Source organism: Schistocerca serialis, chromosome 4, assembly GCF_023864345.2.
Source record: "Schistocerca serialis cubense isolate TAMUIC-IGC-003099 chromosome 4, iqSchSeri2.2, whole genome shotgun sequence".
Taxonomy (NCBI): Eukaryota; Metazoa; Arthropoda; class Insecta; order Orthoptera; family Acrididae; genus Schistocerca; species Schistocerca serialis.
In genome coordinates, this window is record NC_064641.1 from 705341176 (window position 1) to 705365138 (window position 23963).

General features: G+C 44.4%; 1 protein-coding gene across 1 annotated transcript in view; it reads left to right on the plus strand.

Annotated features, from left to right (window-relative positions):
• The first annotated feature begins 17981 nt into the window (after positions 1–17981).
• The window catches only part of LOC126474707 (agrin-like), a 273963-nt gene continuing 267981 nt past the window's right edge, over positions 17982–23963 (plus strand). The window contains exon 1 of the mRNA XM_050102185.1: positions 17982–18264. Coding sequence (XP_049958142.1) covers positions 17982–18264 — 283 coding nt within the window. The remainder of the gene's footprint in view (positions 18265–23963) is intronic.

The window sequence follows — 23963 nt, forward strand, 5'->3', positions numbered from 1 at the left end:
TTTTACATCGTTTATAATTCAGTGCATATGTCTTACAATAAATACTTGTTTCAGCAGCCACATATGATGAGCACTGGAGGGCTGCTAAAGAATGTACGAAGTCCTAGTGTGGTCATAAATCCTCTCAGAGCAACACAGGAAGTGGCTGTGTTGAATGAGAATAATATTTATGTGAGGGAGGCAGGCTAGTTTAGAATGTCACCCGGTGCTTTGGAGATGGTAAGCTCACTATTTAATGAACAGAATAATTAATCATTTATCACGAGACGTTGTACAGACAGTTGTAGGTTCTCTGGACTCACGTGCACGTACGTCCTTCTCAGGCTGTTGCGCAGTGCATCGCACTACGGTACTACGTATAAATACACTAACAGAAAAAACAGAGTACAACAGGAAAGACGGCGTCAATTTTTATCTGATGACGGCATATACCACCTAGGGAATAGTAGATGTACTAATAACAGTCTCAACATCGTCTACCAACAGATAGCGTAGTGGCATAGCTACCAGAGGACCCTTTGTGTCTACTGTTCAATAGGGAATTCTCACAGCAGGAATGCTAGGTGTGGTGCAAAATGTGAAGCAAGCAGGCAACCATGACACGGAGACGCACTCGTGCTTCCTACAGCCAACTGAGTGGCTCTGAAAGGACTCAAATTGTTGCTTTCCTTATGGTGGGTAGGTCCTTTCGGAGAACTGCCACACAAGTTGGACGTGATGTGTCAGTAGTGCAATGATGCTGGTATCAGTGGTCACGTGAACACTCCCAAACCCGTAGACGAGGTTGTGGACGCCCACGCAGCACAGACGCCCTCCACGATCACCGCATTGTAAAGCCAGCAGTGGCAGATCGTTCAGTTACCATAGCAGAGATAAGAGGGTTTACAATGAAATGAACACCCTTAGCTGCTTACAGGCGTTGACATACGTCAACGGGGACAGATGAAAATGTGTGCCAGGACCGGGACTCGAACCCGGGATCTCCTGCTTACGTGGCAGACGCCCTATCCATCTGAGCCAGCGAGGACACAGAGGATAGCGCCACTGCAGGGATTTATCTCTGGCACGCCTCCCACGAAACCCACATTCTCAACGTATTGTCTGTTCTTTCAGATACCATCTTAGTATACATACAGTTAAGGCTCCCCGGCCACTTGACCATCTTCTTCTTCTCTGCGAATGCACAAACAGTGCACGAACTCTTTCGGAAATCGGCAACGCGGCGCGAGTAATGAGTATAATGGCCGGGGGCACTACGAATGTAGTGCGGGACAATACGTTGAGAATGTGGGTTTCGCGGGAGGCGTGCCAGAGATAAATCCCTGCAGTCGTCTGTAATAGAAAAAACTGAGTGAAAGGATCAACAACGAACTTAAGCGGATGTCATGTGACGTCCGCAACGACCAAACACAGCAATCAACAACGAACAGGATGAAAAAAAAAAAAGATGGATAGAGCGTCTGCCATGTAAGCAGGAGATCCCGGGTTCGAGTCCCTGTCAAGGCACACATTTTCATCTGTCCCCGTTGACGTATGTCAACGCCTGTAAGCAGCTAAGGGTGTTCATTTCATTGTAATTTCATTCTAACGAGCTGCATGGTCACCGATGGTATCTGTTCTTTCGGACATGTCCGAAAGGACAGATACCATCTTAGTGTATATATGGGGGTTTGTCAGCGTAGACGTTTCTACACGAACTATTGCGAACCGGTTACTGGTAGTGGGACTCTGGGCACACACACCTCTAGCCCGGTTTCCAGTCACGCCACGGCATCGACGTGAACGGCTCGGCTGGTGCCGTCAGAGGATAACCTGGAAGATGGAATGGCAGTCTGTGGTCTTCAGCGATTAAAGCAGATTCTGCCTGAAGGCAAGTGATTGTCTTTTGCGCATATACGTAGACCTACCGAGTGTTGTCTCGTATAGTGCATTAGTCCAAGACAAAGTGGCCCTACCGCAGGCCTTATGGTCTAGGTTGCGATAAGCTACAACTCCCACTTACCTTTGGTGTTTCTGGAGGGGGCGCTAACTACCGCTCGGCACGTGAAGAATGTTGTTAGACCTGTTCTTTGCCGTTCTTGTAACAGAAAGGTGATGCGTCAATCCAAAAGGATAATACTCGCCCACACACTCCCTGCGAAGCTCAACGTACTCTGCAAGACGTGAAGCAACTTCCCTCGCCAGCGCGATCTCCATACTGGTCTCCAGTCGAGCACGTGTGGGGTATGAATGATGGGGTGCGTAGTGACTCGTGCGACTCGTCGGCTGCCAATTCTTGTCTAACTACATGAACAGGTTGAGCAGGCGTGGCGTATCCCAGGACATTACTCATCATTGTACGATTGGCTGGATGCCAGCGCCAGCGTTCGCATTGGCGCCCGTAGAGGCTACACCACGTGCTGATACGGGTGTTGCAGCATGGGTCGATACCTGGTGCCTCAGAAGCGCTTCTGCTAATGATTTTTAAATGTAATTATTTTATGTTCTCTATATGTACCGTTGCAACAATAGATCTTGTGTGAATTGGAAATCTCTAAAAGGGTGAACTAATTTTTTTCTGGTAGTGTATCTACGAAACTCTGTTACATTCCACTCGTGTATAGAGTAGGGGGGAAATGCATCGACAAGCATCCTAATCTCTCTATCTTATTTTTACGATCAAGTCGCGAGTTGTACCACTTAGGCAGCACTCTGTCTCGAAATGTCGTTATCTAAATTTATCCAACAGAATTTCAGGGGAACGGCGTCCAGTTTGTTCCAAAGATTCTCATTTAAGTCCCCTGAGATTATCCACGACTCCTTTACACTTTCGTATTGACTGCAGTCACCTCTTACAATTCTAGGAACATATCTCTCAATTCGTTCGATGTCTGCGGCCATAATGGTCCACCCGCTGGAGCAGTACTCTACTGTACTTGTATATGGTTCTCTCCACAGGCACAGCACTTAACCAGAACCGTCCCACCAAGGCTAAGTTTTCTGTTAGCAATCCTGCCGCTAATTTCACATGTTCATCCCATTTCATATCACTTCCTATCATCTTCTTCAACATGTAAATATCCTCTCCTCCACGTAGGCCTCTTCCAAAGATTTCCATGTCCATCTTTGCTGGGCGGTCTGGATCCAGTTTCTTCCTGCATGTCGTTGGATGTCGTCTCTCCATCTCGCCAGAGACGCTTCTCTTTGACTCCCTCGGACGCCACTGCATCAGTGTTCTGCTCCTGGCCACATATACTGCCCAACGCCACTCCAGTCTCACTATCCGCTTGACAACATCGTAAAACCCTTTTCTCCTCCATATCTCTTCGTTCTTGATCCTGTCTCTCAGACCCGCCCCAAGCATTGCTCTATTGTCATTTGATATACCTGGAGTCGATTATCGCAGCTTTTGTCATTGTTTTGAGTCAGTTTGCTGTTATTGACAGGATGCATGTGACATAAACCTCCATTTCTAAATTTATAGGGATGGTCGGTTTGCGGAGAATGTAATCAAGATTCCCGAATGTCATTCAGGTTACACCAATTCGACGGATGATCTCTGCGTCTGGTTATCTTTTCCAAGTTGGATTTTATGTCCCACATAAATGTATTCATTTACTACTTCCAGAGGATGATTTTTGATGGAATGATGGAAGCCGTAATTTTGACAGGGTTCGTGACTTAGCTGGTTTGAAGGTTAATTTTGAGGGCTACAACTTGTCGGAGCGGGGGGGGGGGGGAGGGGGGGGGGGAGGGGATGGGTGCAACTTTGAGTTCTCGGATCACCATTGTCATTTCGCTTCAGTGGGTGCTAAATAGGATGATATCATCTGCAAAGCGAAAATGGTTGGCACGTTTTCCATCTGCATTGGCACCTCTCTGTTCCCAGGACAAGCACTTGGTCACACCTTTCAGAGCCAACATGAATAACTTAGGTGAGATCTTGTCTCCTTGTCTGACGCCTCTTCTAGGGTGACCTTTCCAGTCATCCAGACTTCCTTCATCTTCACATGTGGAGTGACATTCTCGTAAAAGCAGCGGACTGAGTTGGTGCATCTGCAGTTAATATGCCCTCTGTTGATCTCCGTCAATACAACCCAGGTTTCGATCGTACCGAACACCGTCTGGTAGTCTATGAAAGCCGTATGAAGTGGGATACCATACCCCACACATTTCTCTGTCGGTGTGCGTCATGCTTGAATACGGTCAGTTGAACTCAGACCTTTCCTGAGTCCGTCATGTTCAACTGCCTGGTAAAAGCCATATTTCTTTCTTGAATATTACAAGTCTGATTTAATTAGTGTTGAAAAATCACAAAAAGATTGAAACAAATTCATATTGACATCTCAGACAACAAATTTAAGTACGCGCATGGCGACGAAGAATATTAATGGCAAGGAACTGCGCTGCACCAGTGGCGACTGCTGTTATTCTTACATGGCTAGGAAGTGTACTGTAGCGGTGACCTACTACGACTTCTCCGTAACAGCGAGCTATTGTGACTGCTCCATAACAACTAACTATTGCGACTGCTCTGTAGGAGCGAGTGATTATTACTGCTGCCGACACTGCTCTGACCTGCGATTCTATTGCAGCACAGATGTTTTATATCGCAGGCAGCAAATTACATTTGCTCCAGTAGGGTAATGAACAATAAGGCTCTTACATACTGAGCCCCTTACAATTCTCTAAGATCTTATCTAATTTTAAAACTACATCGACCATAAATTTATTTATAAGGAAAAAGTTTCTTTGTGGTATTTATTTAAGTGCTCCAGCAGAACAGAAATCATCTTATAGTTAGCTTTTACCTGTCAGAAACGGCCTCCTTGTCTCAACAAAATCCAAGATCACAGACGTTATTAATATAATTTCTACAGCGGTGTATGTACTATAGGACGCTGCATGTTCACTCAATTAATGTTGTAAATAGCCTCCAGTCATGAGAGCAGCCCTTTCATCAGTACCTGGGAACGCCGTTTAATATTTCAGTGCCGTGAGTGCTTATAATGTAGTCTTCTCTGAGGCATGCAAAGGACTCTGAAACTAATTATTCAAGCCAAAATTGTCTTTTCCTTTGCCACCACTCCCGTTGCGCCGTCTAAGGACATTTCTATAAGAAGAATCAAAAGATAAAGGGCTCCTGCAAGCGTGTGGCTACTGCGACAACGGCGGCACGGAACGGTAACGAGGTTTTCGAAGACTCTTACTGTCAGAGAACCCGCTCATTAGAGACGTAATTAAATCTGTTGCTGCCTTGTACGTTGACACAGCGGTTGTCTTGAGACTGCTACTGAGATAAAGGCGGCTGTACTGTCAGTTTATATTCTAAGTGGGTATCTCCATTCAAAAAGCGTATCTTACGTCAAATTCCTTCAGAAAGTGTGTTAGTCTTTTACCCGATCCTGTGAAGTTTTTTTACGCTTAAATATTTGCAGAAATAACATCTTTGTACTTAAATTATATCTACTGAATACTTACATTACCTGATCAAAGACTCCCAGCCACTCCTGTGTAACGTGGAACTGAGCACTACTAGACGGTGCTACCAGTACAAACATAGGCAGGGAGTTTTCTGTTATCAGTCCGGGCCTGTCACGGGAGTAATAATCCTCGCCACAGAGTGACAATACGGCCCACTCACGTCACCAGAGGCCAGGTCACACAGCTCAAAAACCAAGCGGACAAGCTTGAACAACACATTGGTGTCTACCGTGCGCCCAGGCCGAGCAAGGATGCGAATTCTGTTGTCAGTAGAGAAGCAGTAAGAGCAGAAAGGGTCTTTCAGTAGAGCTCAGTGACTTCGAACGTGGATTAGTGACTGGATGACACCTGAGTAACAAAGCCATCAAGGAAAATTGAATTCTTTTAAAGCTGCCAAGCTCGACTGTTGGTGATATTACTGTGGAGTGTTAACGAGGAGGAACAACCATAGCTAAACCAAGACCGTGCATAATTCATGCACTGACGGATATGGTCCGTACAGCATTGCGGAGAAAGGTTGTTAGAAATCGCATGTAGTCAGCGGAGGCAATAACTTGTGAGTTCCATAGTGATACCAGCACTGTAGCTCGCACAGTCACATTGGGTAGGAATTTAGAAAGAATAAGTTGCAGTCCTCGAGCAGCTCCTCGTGCTAAGTGACGCTGGAGATGGTCTAAAGAGCGACTCCACTGGACAGTATGTGACTAGAAGCGGGTTACCTGGAGTGATGAAACATGTACACGGTTTGGATTTGGCGAATACCTGGAGAACGTTACCTGCCATCTTGTGTAGTGCCAATAATGAAGTACAGAGTAAGTGGTGTTCCGGTATGGGGGTGTTTTCCGTGGTTTGGGTGTGGTCTTCTTCTTGTGCTTAAGTAAACGCTAAAAACAGAAGGATATGATTATGTTTTACTCTATTTTTCACTGCGTACAGTGGAGAAACACTTCGGGGACGCTGATTATTTGAGCAGCATGACAATGCACCCTGTCATGAAGCTGCATCTGAGCGGCAGTGTTCGTGACATTCCTGAAATGGACTGACCTGTCCAGTGTCCCGACAGGAATCCAATGCAACACATTTGGATCAGTTACTACGTCGACTTCGCTGCAGACTCCAGCGTCCAAAATCACAACGTTTCTGGTTTCGCCTCTCAAGGAACAGTAAGGTGCCATTACTCCGCAGACCTACAATACATCGTTGAAAGCGTTCAAACCATCGTAAAGCCTTAGGGTGGACGTACGTCATATTAAAACTAACAGTACTCAACGGCATTGCCTCCTTACTTAACTTGCATTTATCGTAAATCTCTCGCCCGGCGTGAACTCCCAAGCGACTGGAAAACAGCGTAGGTGACTCCTGTATACAAGAAGGTGTAAAAAACGAACCGGCAAAATTACAGGCCAGTATCCTTAACACCGATCTGCTGCAGAGTTCTAGAACGTATTGTGAGTTCGGATATAATAAATTCCCTAGAAACCGAAAGTTTTAGAAAGCATCGCTTGTGCGAAACTTAGCTTGTCCTTTTCTCACATGACATACTGCGAAGTATGGCTGAAGGGCAAAAGGAAGATTCCATATTTCTAGATTTCCAGAAAGCATTTGAAAGTGCCCATTCCAGGCTGTTAACGAAGGTACGAGCATATGGAATAGGTTTCCAGATAAGTGAGTGGCTAGAAGAACTACCAGTATGTTGTCCTCGACGCTGAATGTTCAAAAAAATGGTTCAAATGGCTCTGAGCACTATGGGACTTAACATCTGAGGTCATCAGTCCCCTAGAACTTAGAACCTAAGGACATCACACACCTCCATGCCCGAGGCAGGATTCGAACCTGCGACCGTAGCAGTCGCGCGGTTCCGGACTGAGCGCCTAGAACCGCTAGGCCACCGCGGCCGGGGCCGAATGTTCATCAGAGATAAGGGCATCGTCAGGAGTGTTACTGGTAAGTGTGTTCGGACCACTATTTATTTTCTATGTACATCAATGATCTGCAGGACAGGGTCTGCAGCAATCTGCGGCTGTTTGCTGCTGATGCTGTGGTGTACGGGAAGGTGTCCAAGTTTGTTGGATGATTCAAGATGGCTTAGATTAAATTTATAGTTGCTGAGATGAATGGAAGCTAGCTCTAAGTGTAGAAAAATGCGGATGAGTAGGTAAGACAAACCGTAAAGTTCAGACACAGCTTTAGTAGTGTCCTGCCTGACACAGTGATGTCCTTTAAATATCTGGGAGTAACACTGCAAAGTGATACGAAATGGAACGAGCATGTGAGGATTACGGTAGGGAAGGCGAATGGTCGACTTCGGTTTATTGGGAGAATTTTAGGGGGGTGTGGTTCATCTGTAAAGGAGACCGCATATAGATCGCTGGAGGGACCTATTCTTGAGCACTGCTCGAATGTCTGGGGTTCGCACCAGGTCAGATTAAAGGAACACCTCGAACCAATGCAGAAGCGGCTTGCTAGATTTGTTGTCTGTGGTTTCGAACAACACGCAAGTATTACAGAGGTGCTTCGGGAACCCAAATGTGAATCCCTGGAGGGAAGGCGAAGTTCTTTTCGATGAGCACTGTTCCGGCGTAGCGACAAGCACCGGCAGGAAGATCAGGAACGATACAGTAGAGAGGGCTGTGAGACGTCAGCCATTAGCTCACTGACTAGGACGTCACTTCGACAAGAGCGACCTCTACACAAGGACGATAAAAGCGACGCGGCGCCTAGCCTCGGCCGATCTAGAAGAGCCGCACTGGTAGAGCCGCATTAGAAGGTCCGAAACTTGTCACCCATATCAATAACTTGCGTGGAAATTGATATTTCGAAGGACACTGATTATTTGCATGTCGCCAATTGCTGGAGGCAGCACCTTGTGCATACGCAAGTTAAGTATTGTCAATTAAATTACTGTAATAAACTCAATTAATATGAATTGCTTGTATGTTGGCTATCTGTCCGAGAGTACAGCTTCATTGGAGGATTCTACAGACACTGTTGAGAAAATTTACAGAACCGGCATTTGAAACTGACTGCAGAAAGATCCTACTGCCGCCAACATACATTTCGCTTAAGGACCAGGAAGACATGATACGAGAAGTTAAAATCCTACGTAGGCGTAAAGGCAGTCGTTTTCGCTCGTTCTGTTTGCGAGTGAAACGGGAAAGGAAACGACTATTAGTGGAAGAGGTACGCTCCACCACGTACCGTACGGTGGCTTGCGCAGTATCTATGTAGATGTAGGAGATAATAGGTGTCCAGATACCTTGGATCAGATAGTACAGATCCTCTTTTTAACCTAAATTTGGTGGAACACGTTAGGGTCTTACTTAGCATCTATACTTAATTAACAAATCGTTAATACTTTTAATTTTCATGTCATAGTTACCATGTATAACATACAAGGGTAAGTTAATAGGTATCTGCACTTCTAATCGTCTTCAGGTTGGTAATATAGTTTAGTGCGCTTGCTAGCCGCGTCAAGGCATCGTTCACTCCATCTGTGGTAGTTTTCAGTATTGTCACATCACATCGCTTTGCGCGTTTACAAAGTAAACATGGCTGCGTCACACACCTTCTCGTGTATGGTGGAGGATACTTTGTCTACCACTGTCACTTTCCCCACTTTGTTGTTCTAGTCGCTAATGGTGCCTGGGAAGAACGATTGTTGGTATTTCTCGAACCTCTCTAACTTCACCTTCGTGGTCTCTCCAAGATATATATATGGGAGGAAACAATCAATTGTCTGACTCCACTGGAAACATACACCCTAAGAATTTTAAAAGTAAACCACTCCGTGATGCACAGCGCCTCTGTTCTGGATTCTGCGACTGGAATTGAATGAGCATCTACGTTGCGCTTTCGCAGTTACTAAGCGAACCTCGGACGAAACTCGCTGCTATTCCTTCAATCTTCTCTATTTCCTCTATCATTCTCTCTCGTACGGGTCCCAGACGGGCGTGCAGTATTTCAGTACGGTCGAAGGAGCGTTTTATAACTTGTGTCCGTCGTAGGTGGACTACACTTCCCTGAGGATCCTTCCAATGATTCTTTCCTAGGATCGTGGTCGTTTCATACAGTAACGTGTCTTTCCGTCTCTTTATACTCAATATATTACATTTTTTTGTGTTGAAGGTCAACTCCTAATCTGTGCACCAAACCTAATGGACCATCCGGTGATATCCAGAAGATCATTTCTATACAAGGTGGTCCATTGATCGTGACCGGGCCAAATATCTCACGAAATAAGCGTCAAACGAAAAAACTACAAAGACGGAAACTTGTCTAGCTTGAAGGGGGAAACCAGATGGCGTTATGGTTGGCCCGTTAGATGCCGCTGCCATAGGTCAAACGTGTATCAACTGCGCTTTTTTTTAAAAATAGGAACCCACATTTTTTATTACATATTCGTGTAGTACGTACAGAAATATTAATGTTTTAGTTGGACCATGTTTTTCGCTTTGTGATAGATGGCGCTGTAATAGTCACAAACATATGGCACACAATTTTAGACGAACAGCTGGCAACGGGTAGGTTTTTTTAAATTGAAATACAGAACGTAGGTACGTTTGAACATTTTATTTCGGTTGTTCCAATGTGATACATGTACCTTTGTAAACTTATCACTTCTGAGAACGCATGCTGTTACAGCGTGATTACCTGTAAACGCCACATTAATGCAATAAATGCTCAGAATGATGTCCGTCAACCTCAATGCGTTTGGCAATACGTGTAACGACATTCTTCTCAACACCGAGTAGTTCGCCTTCCGTAATGTTCGCACATGCATTGACAATGCGCTGACACATGTTGTCAGGCGTTGTCGGCGGATCACGATAGCAAATATCCTTCAACTTTCCCCTCAGAAAGAAATCCGGCAACGTCAGATCCACTGAACGTACGGGCCATGGTATGGTGCTTCGACGACAAATCCACCTGTCATGAAATATGCTATTCAATACCGCTTCAACCGCACGCGTGCTATGTGCCGCACATCCATCATGTTGGAAGTACATCACCATTCTGTCATGCGGTGAAACATCTTGTAAAACATCGGTAGAACATTACGAAGGAAATCAGCATACATTGCACCATTTATATTGCCATCGATAAAATGGGGGCCAATTATCCTTCCTCCCATAATGCCGCACCATACATTAACCCGCCAAGGTCGCTGATGTTCCACTTGTCACAGCCATCGTGGATTTTCCGTTGCCACATAGTGCATATTATGGCGGTTTACGTTACCGCTGTTGGTGAATGACGTTTCGTAGCTAAATAGAACGCGTGCAAAAAATCTGTCATCGTCCCGTAATTTCTCTTGTGCCCAGTGGCAGAAATGTTCACTACGTTAAAGTCGTCGCCATGCAATTGCTGGTGCATAGAAATATGGTACGGGTGCAATCGATGTTGATGTAGCATTCTCAACACCGACGTTTTTGAGATTCCCGATTTTCGCGCAATTTGTCTGCTACTGATGTGCGGATTAGCCGCGAAAGCAGCTAAAACACCTACTTGGGCATCATCATTTCTTGAAGGTCGTGGTTGACGTTTCACATGTGGCTGAACACTTCCTGTTTCCTTAAATAACGTAACTATCCCGCGAACAGTCCGGACACTTGGATGATGTCGTCCAGGATACCGAGCAGCATACATAGAACACGCCCGTTGCGCATTTTGATCACAATAGCCATACATCAACACGACATCGACCATTTCCGCAATTGGTAAAAGGTCCATTTTAACATGGGTAATGTATCACGAAGCTAATACCGTCCGCTCTGGCGGAATGTTACGTGATACCACGTACTTATATGTTTCTGATTATTACAGCGTCATCTATCACAAAGCGAAAAAAGTGGTCCAACTAAAACATTCATATTTCTTTACGTACTACACGAATATGTAATAAAAATGGGGGTTCGTATTAAAAAAAACGCAGTTGATATCCGTTTGACCTATGGCAGCGCCATCTAGTGGGCCAACCATAGCGCCATCTGGTTTCCCCCGTCAAGCAGGACGAGTTTCGTTCTTTGTAGTTTTTTCGTTTGATGCTTATTTCGTGAGATATTTGGCCCAGTCACTATCAATGGGCCACCCTCTATATTTTGAACAGTAATGGTCCTATATCACTCGCCTGTGGTACACCTGAATTTACTTTTACATCCGAAGATGTCTCTCCGTTACGAATGACATATTTTGTTTTATTTTCCAGGAACCCTTTAGGTAAATGACGAAGTTTCTCTTATAGTCCATATAAAGCTTGTTTTCTTCTCGTGGACGAACATAGCCAGCTCGTTTTCACAGGACTGTTGTTTGCGGAATCAATGTTGATACCTAAAAGTGGTATTCTTGATTTGCAGACGTTTTCTGCCTTTCATTGTGTGGTCGCTCGTTCCAGACTTGGGTTGCTCGCGCGCTCTGTCCACTCGCAGCGCACTGGTATATTTGATTCAAATAACTTTGGTGGTATTAGCAAGTCGGGTGATAGGTGGCAGCTGTCAGCCAGTCGTAGGTCTTTCTCGAATGTAACGTGCTCGTTGCGTTGCCTGTTTTATAAGTGCACGATAGCCTTCATGTCAAGTGTGGCTGGCTGCTCGCCACCCGCATCCCTCCCCCCCTCATCACGCTGCAATTGGATAATCTCGAACATATATTTCTCGAGCTGTGGCGGGCCTGTCCAACTGTACTGCTCCTAAGTTTTGTACACTGCACTGGTACATTACGTACACATAAATCCAACCTACTCCTGGAAGATCAATCAGTAACTATGTTTCACGTATACACTGGGGGTAGACAGAAGTATGGACGCACCAAATTACAGCACATTACCACGCGTAATACAGTTCAGGAAAACTGTTGGCACTTAAAACAACTTCTAGTCGCCTCGGTGTGGATAAATGCAAGTCCTGATTATACATTACGTTTTATTTACCCTTCCATACCTAAAACAGGAATAATAAAGTAACTTCGTTACAATGTACACTAATGTTCAGAAAAAGCAGAACGCCTTCAACGACTAGGTACAGGACGTTCCTATTCACAGGTCGTGTACATTAGTATGTTCTGCAGAAATGATTAGCGCCGGTCGCTGTGGCCGAGCGGTTCTAGGCGCTTCAGTCCGGAACCGCGCTGCTGCTACGGTCACAGGTTCGAATCCTGTCTCGGGCATTGATGTGTGTGATGTCCTTAGCTTAGTTAGGTTTAAGTAGTTCTAAGTCTAGGGGACTGATGACCTCAGATGTTAATTCCCATAGTGCTTAGAGTCATTTGAACCAAATGATTAGCATTTGAACCTTCTCTGGCCATGGATTCGAGGTCAACATCGGTATCGCCGCGCAAAATCATCCACAGGTAAAATGTGCCTGTGGCTCTCGTTGTTGACATAAACCGAAGGTAATGGATCAGTGTGACATGAGCAGACGTGCAGGATTCCTCGCAGAGGTATTCGCGAACCATACCGTCAAATCAGTGAGTTTAAAAGAGGGCGCATATTTGCCATGAGAGAATGTGATGCATTCATCCGGGCAATTGCTCGTGTAGTTAGGCAGTGCAACGGGTGTGTGTAGAATGTTTCACGGAAGGCCGTAGAACACGACGAGATGGTCAGGTCGCACCCCCGAGATCGACACCCCATCCGAATGGCATTTGCAGGAACGATCTGCGTCCTCCTCGGCTCTGGAGCAACGGTGTAAAACATCGTATATTATCAAGAGTTGCATTCCGTCGCCGTTTATTGCGGCACAGGTTGCGTTTGCGTCGTCCACTTCTCCGCCTACCTTTGACGAATATGCGGAAACATGCTAGCCGGCAATGGTGTACAGGACGACGTCATTGTGGACAGGAATATCATCATATAGTGTTTTCAGACGAATCCCGGTTCTGTTTGTTTGAAAATGATGGCCGCATTTTTGTTCGCCGCGGATTGGGAGAGCGGCATCCAAGTGGCTGATTCGCCCAAGACATACCGTGCCAACTCGAGGCCTTATGGTGTGGGGTGCTATTGGATACAACCACAAATCACTGTTGTTGTGTGTCCAGGGTACGGCGACCAGTATGACCTGCGTGAATGACGTCCTGCAACCCTTACCCGTACCCTTTCTTCACAACACCCCAGATGCAACTTTTCAGCATCACAACGCACGACCACATGTTGCCGCAGGCGCCACTGGCTCTAGCCTTTTGCCCTGGCCCATCAGATCACCAGACTTGTCACCAATCGAAAATGTGTGGAATGTGGTGAAACTAAGGGTGCAGCACTGTGGTCCAATGCCGACCACGGCAGATCAACTTGAACTTTGGAACCAGGTGAATACAGTGTGGATGGCTGTACCGGAGGACACAATTCGCGCCTTATACGCTTCGATGCCTTCATTCACGGAACAAGTTATCAGGGCTCATGGCGGACCCAGTGCCCACCAGGCAACAGATCACATACTGAACCGAGGTGACTGAAATGCTAATTATTTCTGCAGAACATAATAATACATATGTCCTATGGATACGGATGTCTAATCTTCAGTCGTTGAATACGTACCACATATTCGATCTCTCATCCTTGTGCATTGCTCACTTGTCCCGGTTGCTTATTAAGAAGCAGACATTAAAAAAGCGGAAACAAATGGAGACTGCAGCGTTTGTGAGAGATGCTGCTCCGTCTGCATGAAGACATTGCAATGGCGTTCAAAAATACCCAACGGAAGTCTGTAAGAATAGTGACTTATACAGAGCTACCATTAAAATCCGCAGAATTCGTCTTCACATAGGATTATAACAAAAAATCAGATAAATTAGGGTTCATTGTATACTACCTGGACATGAAAGAGCGAGGCTCTTTCCATTTCTAAGCACTATACGTCGTGTCGTAATACTGCGCTACTCGTTTCCCATCCTGAACATTGTGACAAGAATCGTCAAAATCAGGGTAGGCCATGGCATGCCAAACCTCAAGCGTGCACTGTGCGTTGCAGTCGTGCAGTACGAGGCTCGGTCCGTCTTGGCACGATGCGATACTGTTTCTTCTGGAATTTAGGGTGGCATTTTGCAGTCGGCACAACTTTCATCCAATTGCGCAGAATCTTAGTAACAACGTTGTTTCTCCTTCGCTAGTTATTTGTGATATAAAGGAAGTTCATAGGTCCAAAGGCTGCTTGCACAGAAAGAGGCAATCTAGCGATCTATCGTCACATTTAAAAATGAATGGTAATCACGGAATGGAAGGATGAGAATTCTCAGTACCTATTATGCAGTCGCATAATCGACGAATACTGCACATTTACGCTCGAACAGCATTATAATACCGTGCGGACATAATTTAAAGATTTAGTTGATGATGAAAGTGCAAAAAATTACTAGGATTGACAGCCCATTCGTATGGGATTCATTGTTTTGTAAATCGAGAAATAGCAGGCCTAGAGCACGTGATGAAATTGGTGGTACCCACGGTAAATTTTATGAACTTGCACGCATTATTATGTCGTCAGTTACAGGAGTTTTCGCTCGAAGAGAACGAAGAGTATGGAGATGTTATGTATTACTGCATTGAACGTTGGTTAAATCAAGGGGTGTGCCTGTAACGATTTTTCGATTTAAGAACCGCTATTGTTGAGTTTCTGGACTAAAAAGAAAAGCAGGAACCGAAATCAGAATGTCTAGAATGGATTGCCTACCTCTCACTTTAAGTGGACTTCACTACTCACAGCTCACAGTAAGACGCAAGGTAGTATACTACTTACTTCTGGAGATGCATTTAAAAAGAAAATCGCATTGTGGAAGGGGCAATCTCTGGAAAAGAAACGGTACATTTCCCTGAATTCACTGACGTTAAAGTGAACGCGAATCGTGAAGAATTCGTTGTGGCGTTGAAAGACTTACAGAAATAGTGTTCTACACGTTTTGAGGGCACTGCCCATCTTACATCTGTTTCTGAGCTGTTTTCGTGATCGTTTTCCATTATCTGGCGGTGGTTTGTGGATGTACAGCTGGCGCCCGATGGCGACCGAGATGTGTTAGATTTGGTTTCAGTCAGGTGAATTTGTGGGCTAAGACATTAATGTGAGTTCACTAGCACGTTCCTCAAACCACTGTAGCATGATTATAGCCATATAACGTTAATAGTTATCGTGCTGGAAGATGCCGCAGGTGTCATAGAAGACATCAACCATTATGGTTAGCAGTTGGTCTGTAATAATGTTCGAGTACTCCACAGCAGTCTGGTGTCTCAAATTATTACCACAGACCCCACAAAAGTCCAAGTCCCATAGAATAATACTGCTCCCATAGGCCTGCATCAGCGACGTGTTGCCAGTTTTTACCCGTCGTTGGCATGGATAATGGCATGTCCGGACGCGACCATCGACACTGTATAACAAGAAACGACGTTTCTATTGATCCACAGAGCAGTTTCGATGATCCCATGCCGACTGCCACCATAACTGACGACAATCTTGTGTTAGCGTGGGAGCACGTAGAGCCCCACGATCAACGATATGCACTGAACAGTGTACTCCGAAACAACTCTGTCTGTATGTCTGTACCAGGATTGCACTGCCACATATCGCGGCCCATTACACTTTACAAAGCGAGCAAGCCTCAGAGCTCCACGTCGTGTGATGAGTTGTGGACGTCCAACACACTGTCACCCACTCGTGGTTTCACTACACTTCAAGCAATGCCGGTAGATGCTCACGACAGCAGTACACGAACTGCCGACCAGCTTCCTCCGCTTCGGAGATGCTTGTTCCCAGATGCCTGGTCATAAGGACCTGCCCTTTGCCAAGGTCGCCGATGTCAGTGGACTTCCTCATTTGCTGCTAATTCGTGGCTATAATGTTCACATTCGGGTATGCTCCGCTTACGTACTTTTCTCACCGCATGGCCGAAATGTCACAACATGGCATTCACTCTTATGTATGGTAGTGGTTATAATATTTTGAATCGTCAGTGTTTGTCGCTCTTCTTTTGGGCAATACCTGCACTGTCACCAGCCTCCACTGCAGATGTGAGTAATGCAAGCCTGTGCAGTGGCGCTCGACTCAGAGATAAGCCTGTTCGAACGCTGGTGTGATGGTGATGGATGAAATTTTCACTGCCAGTACTTGCCCTGCAAGGGGAAGAGAGGTGTTCGCATAAAGATCCTGATCACCAGTCTTTGCGCCAATATCCTGGATTAAATTCCAAACCTGATCCCAGTGTCTCATGAAGTGAGGACATGTGACGCTGTGTATGACGATCCGTCGGTTGGGTGTGGATGTTAAGCACAGCGGCCTACTTGTTGCCATGCTAGAAGAGTAGGCTATGTTGCAACACTGGGTTTCAGCGACTCCCTTCCCTCTTCAACCGTCAGACAACACAAAACATAACACTACACTATACACACATCCATTACACTCACCTACACTCTAGAAACACATGTGCGACGCAACCCACAGATATTCATGAACAGACGAGCCTATGTGCGCGAAGGAGCACAGACCTTGTGACTAGACGGCTGAGACCACCTCGCGCTATTTACCAGACAAAAATCCGATACGATATTTAATTTAATTCAATTTTTACTGCATTTGTGAATGAATGAGAGATTCTGAAAGTGTGGTAGTTATCCATCAAGGTTTGTGTGTATGTGTGTGTGTGTGTGTGTGTGTGTGTGTGTGTGTGTGGAGGGAGAGAGAGAGAGAGAGAGAGAGAGACTGCTGCTGCAGTGGGTATAAATAAACGAAGGGAAAGGGAGTGTGTGTATCCAGTCTCCTGTCCTTCCCGTTACAAAAGAAACTCCCTACACTTTACAGTCTACATTTTAATATACAACGTACTTGAATTGCTGTCCCGTGTACTGTATACTCGGTTTTTCAACTTACAGAGCTAGATTTCGAAAGACACTTGCGAGTGTTGTCACCGCACCGCCTCACCAAGTCGAAGAGGACTCACTGGAAGACAGCATATCTCTCCATGAAGCCATCTCGGAAATCTGTCAGCCACATATAACGCTGATCTTGTAGATCAGACGTAACAAAAAGTGAATTCACTGTCAATCTCTCAGCAACTCGAGAAATCGCTGCGGGAAAACAGCTTCACAAAAAGTTTCGTGCGACTAAGCACTATTCAGGAAATCTAATGGTGATTACAGGAAAAAACAATAGTTGCAGACGCAATCGGTGACCGCCGGATATGCAATAACTACTTGAACTTTTAGCAGCTGAACAACAACAGAAGTATACCAAAGGAAGTGGGGAGAAAGTTGGCTTCGCACTAACACGATAATTGTTAAGTGTACGAGTTGCCCCCTGCGGAGGAGCGGAAAGGAGAGAGGATGTCCGAAACTTGCAACTGATTCCACGGAAAGATGCTTTCCCAACGTCGTTACGAATCGGTAAGACACCGGTGAGGCGACCAACTGGTGAGGAGCTGCGACGAGTAGGCGAGAACTGGCAGAGGAGGCGAGTGGTTCGTGGCATGTGGGGCGACACCGTGCGAGCTTAGTGATGGGGGCGCTGGGAGGGGCGGCGTGGGTGGTCGCGCTGGCGCTGGCGATGTCGCTGGCGGCGGGGGCGGGGGCGTGCTACGTGTTCCCGGCGGGCGTGCCCGACCCGTGCGTGGGCGTGTCGTGCCGGCACGGGGCGCGCTGCGTGCCCTCGCGGGACGGCCGCTCGGCGTCGTGCCGCTGCCCCGCCTCCTGCCCCGACTACGGCGACCACGAGGGCTCGCGGCCCGTCTGCGCCAGCGACGGCCGCACCTACCGCAACCAGTGCGAGCTGCGCCGCGCCGCCTGCGCGCACGCCGCGGACCTCGCCGTCCGCTTCCCCGGCAAGTGCGGTAAGTCCTCCACTCGCACTGGACCCTCACCTCACCACGTTGTGGTTGGTCCTTCAGACACAACGGACACAGACATCACTACGTTGTGATAAGTCCTTCACACTTAAAGGACGCTCATGTCACTGCAGTGACGTAAGTCCGTCACACGTAATGGAAGCGTACGTCACTACAGTGCGGTAAGTCCTTCAAATGGACTGGACGCCCACATCACCACAGTGTGGTAAGTCTTATGCATGCACTGGACATTCATATGATTACAGCGTGATGAGGTCTTTACAGACCCTGGTTGCTCGCATCATTACAGTGCAGTAAGTCCTGTAGATGTACTGCCCACTCGGAACAGTACAGTGCAGTAAATCCTGCAGATCCTCTGGACTCTCACATCACTACGACTTGGTAAGTAGTGCTCAGTGCTCACACACTAGACACTCATGTTGCTACAGTGTAGTAAGTCCTGTAGACATGCATGCTTCGCATAATACAAAAGTGCAATAAATTCTGCACACACACACACACACACACACACACACACACACACACACACACACACACGCACACACACTGGTTGCTAACAGCACTATAGTGCAGTAAACTCTGTATCCACTTTGGCCTAAGAAGTAGCTACAGTGTGCTCACCTTACCGCCGTGCAATCTATCCTGAATGCACACTGACAAATCTCATCACACACACACACACACACACACACACACACACACACACACACACACACATACTGGTCACTTACAGGACCGCAGAGCAGTAAATCTTGAAGACGCGCTGGCCATTGACAGCACTACAGTACAGTAAGTCCTGCACATACATTACTCAGTCAGAGAATTACAATGCAGTGAGGCATGCTGACAATCTCGCTCCTCATATGGCCTGAGTACACACTGGGCAATCATGATATTACAGTGTGGTACGTCCTAGATGGTGAGATGACGATATACCAGAAATATAGATATGATATATATTTTGTGGATTTAATACCAGTGTTCATACATCAATGTTATGATGTCGATATATCAATAATGTTGATACATTTCCACATTATATCCAACATTTTTGTATGCTTTTCCTAATGTTATATATATATATATATATATATATATATATATATATATATATATATATATATATATATATATATATATATAAAGAAAGAATGAAAAGAAACTTAGAAATGTTCAGAATGTAACCATATGTACAAATTATTTTGGGATGTGAATGTAAAATGACTCTTCCCACAACATTACGACTTATCATACAAAATGATTCATGGAATATGTAAGTAACTAACTAACTAACTTGGTAAATTACTGGTGTCTTTGAGACTGCTAAATTGGTGGCCCCATTGTATATCAGAACCCATTGTATACATAACTCTTCTTCGTGACTGAAGTTAGTTATTGTTACCCATCCGTTCAGTTTAGCTATTCAATCAAATCTATTTTGCATGGTGTATTTGTAAATTGTTGGCTTGCAGCTGAAGAAGTCACATATTGCATCTCTCGTTGCTTTCTTACGATTGCGATTTGTTATTAAGCTAGTGTAGTGGAGGTGGTTCCTAACACTGATGTGTGGAGACGCTACAAAAAACAGTAGAACTGCTGAGGGTAACATTTCCGACAAAAGTTTGCAATATTCTAGGATTACATCAAACATAAACTCACACTTGGAGCTTCCCTATCTGAAATATAAACTTGCACTTGTAAACATAAGTCAAGCGCAAAGAGATCAAGTGTGACAAGTATATAAAAATTAGTGGCCAGTAGTACGCGTTTACAAGACACTTATTTTGCACCTGCGTCTACCCTGCCGTCAGTGTCTAAAAAGTTCAAACGCCGAGTCTTCGGGAATAAATATTTCTCGCCTTCCACCATCAACTTCTTACAATATCGACCAGCTGTCCACGAGGTGTCCGTCAAACTTAGACAAAAATGTTGTAACCCTCACTTTTACGACTGAGAAAATTACTACCTCGGAAGGCCTCAGCGTTTTTTCATTTTTTATTATTCGATGCAGAAGATTATTTATTCCAATCAGTAACACCTTCTGTTGTTCTTAAAAAAATTGGTTCACGCTACAAACGAACAACATTGTACTGAATTCTAACATTTAATTAGAAAAATAGTAAACTGTAATATTAAAAGCAAGCTCCTGAGCTTTAGGAGATAGAAAGGAAGTCAAGAAGAGTACAGTTTTATTTCCCATCTATGCCGAGATAATTTGAGACAGAGCAGAACCTCGAATTATGGAAGGAAATAGACCGCGCTCTTTACAAACAGCTAATCCCGGCATTAGCTTTAGTCGTGTTTGGGGAAACCACAAAAAACTTAAATCTGGATGACCGTCCAGTGCTCTAGCTTTACCCCAACTCGCTTTGTGATTGTAATGGTGGAATCACGTCAGACGAATCTTCTCCGAAAAGCTGAGATACAAGTACAAAATAGTATAAATTACCTCGACGCTTCCTGAATTCTGATGCACCTGAAGGCTTTCGTCATTGAGATAACTTCCACATCACGCACGCAATCCGTGTGTTCTTCCCAGCGGTCCCGATGACCGCAGACCGGTCGCCACATTCAAAAGCCTACGCTATTGGGGCGCGGTCATCCATTGTTAACGTTCGTACAATGTTTTGAAATGTCCGCTGGACAGCCGAAAGCGGTCACCCACATTGTCCGTCAGCGGCATCGCGTGAAGCCCCTGTTTGTTTGTCCTGGCAGGATACATGCTTGCGGTGAAATCCATTTTGCGTTACTGCTCACACCAGTCAGTCATTATCATCTGTCATGTCTAGGTTTCCCATATTGTTTTTAGCAGAATTGAGGGATTTTCAAAATAACACACATAAATGCAGGACAAATGAGTAAAAATCGGGACAGGGTAGAAATTGACTTCATTTATTTTCACACAATCAACCATGTTAGTGATGAGAGGTTACCAGCAGTTTTGTATATACATTTTCGACGTAAATATAAACTCAAATTTCATACATTTTGCATTGAAGAAGGTGGTACAGACATACTAGTATTTGAGTAGCACTTTTCGGTGGTGTGTTTGCTTCATAAATTTATTTTCATTTGCTATCAGATTGTAGAAACCTACACAAGGGAAGCTAACAAATGTGGTTTTTATCATTGTCACAGCTTTTGTTTATAATCTGAATATTATTGTTTCACCTGTGCGCAATACTTTAATTACTGAGCATACAATTTCGACTGACGCATTAGAGCCTCGAATGGCAAGCGAAAATTCAGCCAATTTCGTATTCCAATCCAGCAGTTTACTTTCACATTATTTATTTACACAACAGCAGTCGTCAAACAATTCGTAGCACTAGACTGTACAAAACTATACAGTTCTTGAGCATTAGCTTAGCTCATTGTTTCATTAAGGGCGATCCACCTCATTGGATGAAGAGATTTCAGAAATGGTTTCCATCATTTGTCAATATATCCAAAGCAGTTATCACAGAAACCCGTGGTGATATCATTAAAATGATCAAGTGTCACCAGTCCCTCACTTTCCAAATCATGTAACGGCTGTTTTACTGCAGATAAATAATAACTCGTTGGGAATTTCTAGCTTCTAATTTGTTGAGCACTGTATTTTTTTGTCTGCAACTTCTACTTACATTTTTTTTTTTTAGTGCACAGAAAACGACGGAAAAAATACTTAATTATCTTGAAAGGAAATTTAGTAGGATGAAGGAGAGGAAATGTTTGAATAAATTCTTTTGGATAATAGGACACTGGCCAACGAACTGTAGGTAGGATTTTAATGCTTGTAAAACATCACTGAATCTTTCACAGTTGATAAAAGGGATAACAAATTAGTTTTACTACGATCTAAAAGTTTCTTGAATTCTACTTCAGCAAACTCACTTAGTGATTTCAGTTTTGTACACGTGCAACATAAATATGGAAATATTGATAGATTTTACAAATCATAATCTGTATATCAATGGGTAAACTGTCTGGGCCACTTTGGCGAACACTGTGCGCTGTATGATCAAGGACATGCTACTCTTACTAAATTTCTTTCACTATTTTCTTGCGAGTTAAGAATAATATTTTTTCCCTTTCTTTTTATTTCCTCTATAATTTGAATTCCTACAACTTTCTGCTCAGATTCTCTGCACTTTCAGCATTAATGTTCACTAACTACGACTACGACTACTACGTGAATTTTAAAACCTAATCAGTAAAGGAACCAGTCTGAAGTTCGTGTGGCTAGAAGATTCTATCACAACTGAAATAAACCATGCTTCTTTCACTTCCTTCATTATTTGTTCCATAGCAATCGGCACAATCATGTTCGTCAAACTGATTTGATTTTCGTCGGCAAGCACAAGAATTTATTGTCGAACAGTGATTTAATTCTGTCAGTGATGCAGTCATAATCTTTTGTTATGCATCACTGTGTGGGACGCAAATGTGGCTTCTTGATCCAAAATTGCTTATCCATGTCTGAAACTATCTTCACAGATAATTAGTTATCAATTTCTGATCTTTGTGAGTTGGAGGTGGCATGCTATTGCCCGCCTCCGACCTTTGAACTGACTCATCCAGCCAGTTATGAGGAGACCTAGCATTTAACGTGGGTTCCGACCCACTGTCCAACTCTGCTTTTTTCACTTGGACAAGCATTACCACACGTGAAAGAAAATTGCCCGGAGACCGAACACAAGACCTTTCGATTTGTAGTCCGGCACTTTACCACACATCTTCCTGTCTGTATTGTATAAATTCTTGTTGTACATATCAGTCGTCGTATTTTTATTATTACTTTCAGTCTTTATTATATTGAATTTTCTCTACAATTTATACTTTGTATGTAATTAATCTCTGTATGTTAATAATGCTGTATCAGTATTTAATAATTTCATGTCCGGAACACGTAAAACAAGTAAATAAACCTGAGCCACACCTTAGAATAGTACAACACACCGAAGTCAGAATACGTGCAATACCTTACAGGATCGCGGGACCGCCGAGTTTCGAAAGAACTGAAGTGTACGTCGAACTTGACAACAAATACAGTTTACTTTCTTCGTGAGAACGGAGCGTAATGCCAGCGTTCCAAAACTTGAGGCGAAAAATGTATTGTATCAGGGCAGGTGATTAGTTTAGAAACAAAAAAGTCACACTATGTACGACGAAAATCCGGTACACTTTGTTGTCCACAGAGGTAGTTTAAGGACCCTGGGAATTTTGTTAAAACTCGGGACTGTCTCGGAAGAATCGGAATAAATGGGAACCCTAGATATGCTTCATATTGGTTGTCTTGGAATTCGTGTATGTAGTAGACTAACTCAAAACGTAAAGTAACACGAGCTTCAGAGGACAAATTGGCAGTGATATGGCTGCGGTACCATTTTATTACTTTAACCTTAGCCAGGACGGACCCTCTGGTAAATCTCGTCTTGACAACAAAAAGTTGTACACATACATGTTTCATTTTTTTTGGAAGACCTGCAAATGAGTTGTGAAACAATAATTCCAACAAAAGAGGCTCTGTTTTATTACATAGCATGTAAATTGAGCACAACAATGCGAGCATAGCAGACAAATCACCTATTAGAAGTGCCTGTAGGGTAAGGGGGCTTACACTACATTCGATACTATGTTTTCCATGTTTTTCATGTTAGATTATCTTGCATTGTTATCTACAAAACACTACTGTAGACTGC